The sequence below is a fragment of the Merops nubicus genome, unplaced genomic scaffold, assembly GCF_000691845.1.
Source record: "Merops nubicus isolate BGI_N331 unplaced genomic scaffold, ASM69184v1 scaffold24314, whole genome shotgun sequence".
Classification (NCBI taxonomy): Eukaryota; Metazoa; Chordata; class Aves; order Coraciiformes; family Meropidae; genus Merops; species Merops nubicus.
In genome coordinates, this window is record NW_008606578.1 from 191 (window position 1) to 4624 (window position 4434).

Genomic DNA, 4434 nt, shown 5'->3' on the forward strand with positions numbered 1-4434 from the left:
TGCATGAAGTTGTGCACCTGTGATCAGCCAAAACAAGCACCGAACGCTGAGCTGCAGGTCATGGGAAGCTCCTGAGCTTGACACTGAAGCAGTGAGCCATGAGATTTATCCTTCCTGGCAGCTCCTACAGCAACCCCATGCCCAGAGGTCCTGCTCAGCGTGGACTGCTCGGCTGGGGCCCTGCCCTGTCCCAGCAGGGAGCTGCAGCAGGCAGTGCTCTGCTCCACACCCTCCTTCCCCCAGCCTGGGACCTGCATAGTTGGGCTCCTGCTCCTCAGACTCGTCGGGACCATCCATGGGCTCCAGGTAGGCAGCTGGCACCCAGCCCCGTCTGTTCTTCAGCTGGCAGAACCACCAACCTGTGAGGAGAGCAGAGGGTGCTGTGCCCACCGTGGGTGCAGCAGGGCTGGCTCTGTCCTGCCCGGGGCTGGAGCAGGACCCGTGTGGCCTGGGTGGAAGGGATGGGGTGCAACCAGGGAGCTTGGCCAGCTCTGCTTCCCCTGGGCAGGAGATCTCAGAGGCATGTGAGGAGGTTTTCTAGGCTTGCCCCACAGCCCCCCTGTCCAAAACCAACCCATGTGAATGTGAAACACATCCCCCGGGGGCAGGAAGCACCGAGGGGTTTGTTGGCTGGGTTACTGGCCCTGAGGCTCTCCTCTCCACCAACAGACTGACAGAACCGCCCCCCTTTAGCCCACCCACGGGTGTGACCGGCTCAGGCTGGGCGGGCAGTCCCTGTCCCTGCTGGAGGCGTGGCCGGGGGGAGCTGGCCCCGGGGGCTCTCTGGAGGGGAGGGCACGTACCGCTCTCGCTCTTCTCCACGACGTCCACCATGTCCCCAGCCCTCAGAGCCATCTCAGACGTGGAGCTCTTCTCGTAGTCAGCGATGGCTCGGTACGTCTGCAGGACGATGGGGCCCGTGATGTCTGTGTGGGAGAAGTGAGAGGGGTTCCCAGACCCCAGCGCAGAAATACTCAGCTTCAAGGAGGTCAAAAGCAGCCCCGGGACAGCCCAAAGTGTCCCCCCAAGCCTCCTCTTGTCCCAAACCAGCTGGATGCCAGGACACACACTCATTGCCCACTCCCCTAAGGCTGTGGTTTCTGCAGGACGATGGGGCCCGTGATGTCTGTGTGGGAGAAGTGAGAGGGGTTCCCAGACCCCAGCGCAGAAATACTCAGCTTCAAGGAGGTCAAAAGCAGCCCCGGGACAGCCCAAAGTGTCCCCCCAAGCCTCCTCTTGTCCCAAACCAGCTGGATGCCAGGACACACACTCATTGCCCACTCCCCTAAGGCTGTGGTTTCCTCCCAGCTGCAGCTCTGGCACAGAGACCATGCCCTCGGTCAGGGCATCTGCCAGGGGGTGGCTGCCCCTCTCCCTGCACCCCTCAGAGGGCTCTTACCAGTGAGGGTTTTCTTGGCATCCTTCGGCAGGATGAAGACCTCGGGCTTCTTGATCCTAGAGAGGTGAGAGCACAGGCAGCTGGAGCGCACCCGCCCCTCGCTGCCGGCAGCGCTGCCCTCCCCGGGGCTGCAGCAGCTCCCCCAGGCTGCAGGCAGCTGCACTCACTGGCTGTCTGTGACAGGGTTCATGTCGTCGTGCCGGACCTTGAAGAAGTCGACCACGTGCAGGCACCTGGAGATCTTGTGGGGCAGGTTGACCAGGGCGTAGCAGTACTCGGCCAGCGTGCCCTGCCTGCTCTCGGTGGAGCGCTGCCCATCGAACCACTTCGGGGCTGGGGAGAGGGGGAAGGGCTCAGGGACAGCAGCTGGGACACCCCTGGTTGTGCAACCGTCCCTAATAGGCTGCTCCAAGCCATGAGTTTTCCCCTGAAGACAAGTGGGTTTGGCCCCAGGGTGCCCAGACAACAGCCTGTTTGGCCCCGTGTCAGTTAGAGGACGACTCCCATGTCCTCAGACCAATCCCAGCTCCAGCGGCTGCAAGGGGCACAAGGAGGGGCCCTGGGGACCACCCTGGGCTCAGGGGAGATGTGCACGTCCCTCTGGCCACAGCCTGAGTCCTGCTGCAGCCACCCTGGAGCCCAGGGCTCCAAAATGCCCCTGGCAGCTTGAAAGGGCTGGGGTCTAAACCCCAGCTGTGCATCAAGGTTGACATAGGGATGATGCCCATGATCAGGCAGGAGAGACCTTCCTCTCAGATTTCTCTCAAGGCCTGACCAACCTTGGGTGAAAACCAATTAGAAATTAATAAATACCAGGTGTCCCACCTCTAGAGTTAATAGTGTAAAAGCTGGCCCTGCTGGCAGGGAGGGGGAAGTTTGCCTCTGTAGAGGATGCACTAGGAGGGGTTTCCTGTTACTGGAAGATTTCTCTGACCATGGCAAGCAGAGTTCCCTGTGATGGTGGGACAAGATCAAGACCAGGACAGAAAGAGGATTTTGTATGTAATTATGCTTTTCCTTGGCAAGCACTATATGGTTGGGATTGGACTGATGACCTGGTTTATTCCTGCTCCAGTGGCTTGGTTTCTAACTCGGCTCACTCCTTTCTTTGCTACATCATATGCTATGAGTGACTACATCGATCTCTTTGTCCCTCCTGTTGTGAATCACATCCTATCCTCCCTGCACCCTTAGGGATGAGGTGGAAAGGCCTGCCCTGTTTAATGCTCATGGCCTTATCCTTCTCTCTGGGGCACACAGCCAGCAGAAGACAGCCCCAGCCCAAGCAGAGCTGCTCCCCACGTTGGGGTGCACGTGTGACCAGTGGCACCCTGCAGCAGCCTGGTGCCTGCCTCCTCCCCAGTGCTTTCAGTTCCCCAGAAGGGACCAGGACACTCTGAGCAGCCCCAGCGTGGTGGTGGCAGGGCATGGGAAGGGTCCCAGCACAGCAGTGCCAGTCTGGCTCTGGGGCAGCCCCCCAGGCGTGGCACCCACACTGCTGCACGGTGCTGGGTTGTCCCTCCCCCAGTAGCACCCACCACAACCCGCAGCTGTTCCTCAAGCTCCCTCTCCCCTCCTTTGAAGCAGGAAATCAAACAAAAGGGGGAATTTTGCTGAACTGCACCTTGCCCGGGGACAAACTGTCAGCTCTTTGAATCGGGAATTCATTCCCTGGCATTGAAGACACGTTGCATCACTTCCTCTTACTAAATAGCTGTGTTGCCATAAGGGCACCCAAACCAATCCTACTGGTGGTGTCACTGAAGGAGGGCTTGGCTTGGCTCAGCTCAGGTTCTCCAAAGCCAGACCAGCCAGGGGTCACAGCCAATGCTGCAGGACGTGTCTCTGGTGTGCCCAGGCTTTGAGGAGGAAGGAGGGAGTGTTGGGAGAAAGCCCTGCTGCTGCTCTGACCTTTCTGGGGTTTTGGTTTTGAACCCAGTGGGCTGGAACATAACTGGCAGCAGGCATCTGCACAGGAGGCAGCTGGCACTGCCCAGCCTGCCAGGGGATTTCCCAGCTGGCTGCCACTGCCATTTCACCCCCCAGCCCTGGCACCTGCCCCTCACCTGGCAAGTGTGGGATGATCCGTTTCTCCACGTTGATGTCCCCAGATTCGATGGGGAACATCTCCTTCAGTGCTTTCTGTGGAGCAGAGCAAGGCACAGCCATGAGGATCACAGAAACATGGACTGTTTTGGGTGGGAAGGGCCCTTTCAAGGCCATCCAGTCCAACCCCCCTGCAGGGAGCAGGGACATCTACAACTAGAGCAGGTTGCTCAGAGCCCCACCCAACCTCCCCTGGAATGGTTCCAGGGATGGGGCAGCGACCACCTCTCTGGGCATCCTGGGCCAGGGGCTCAACACCCTCAGCATCAAACATTTCTTCCTTCTCTCTAGCCTAAATCCCCCCCTTTTAGGTTGAAAGCACCCCCTGCCCCGTGGCCCACCCTGGGGTGACTCACGTGGAACTCGTATATCTCGGTAAAGCGGCGGTAGATGAGCTTCTCAGAGAGGTCGTTCCATTTCACCAGGAACATGTAGACCTGAGGGCACAGCAGAGGAGCTGCAGCTCTGCGGGCACCTGGGACCCCAAAGCCCTCAGGGAGCCCCGTGGATGTTTCAGTTTCGGATAAAGTACGTGTTTTCCTTCCACCCCCCCAATGTGAGCAGCTCTGCCTGGGCAGTGAGCATGCACCGGGCACTGGGAAGCTCGGCAGGGATGGAGAGGAGACAGAAAGATGCAGACAGGTGGGAATTAGAGGAGGAAAAACTCTTCCTAAACCTGCACAGTAGCCAACGTCTTGCAAAGGAGGTGGCCAAAATCTGGGACATTTTACCTCTGGCCACCTCCAGCACTCACCCCACCAGCCGTGACGCTCCCAACCAAGGCTCTTGGGCTAAAGCCATGTGCTGCCCGGCCTTTTCTCCCCACCCAGCCCTCGCTGTACCCAGCCCGTGGGGAGGTCGGGGCATACTCACGTAGTGCTGGCTGGGGAAAAACCTCTTCTCGTAGCCCAGCAGCTCGATGTGGCGGA

The 4434-nt window shown here is 59.4% G+C and overlaps 1 protein-coding gene across 1 annotated transcript; it reads right to left on the reverse strand.

The window, feature by feature from the left end:
* Window positions 1-251: 251 nt before the first annotated feature.
* NCF1 (neutrophil cytosolic factor 1) lies at window positions 252-4428 on the reverse strand (the record flags this gene model as incomplete). The annotated part of the gene is made up of 7 exons (XM_008939702.1): window positions 4379-4428; window positions 3862-3942; window positions 3466-3541; window positions 1567-1732; window positions 1400-1455; window positions 804-926; window positions 252-359 (listed from the first exon to the last, which is right to left on the reverse strand). Coding segments are annotated over exons 2-7 (604 nt in total), but the record flags the coding sequence as incomplete, so codon positions are not given.
* Between the last annotated feature and the right edge of the window lie 6 nt (window positions 4429-4434).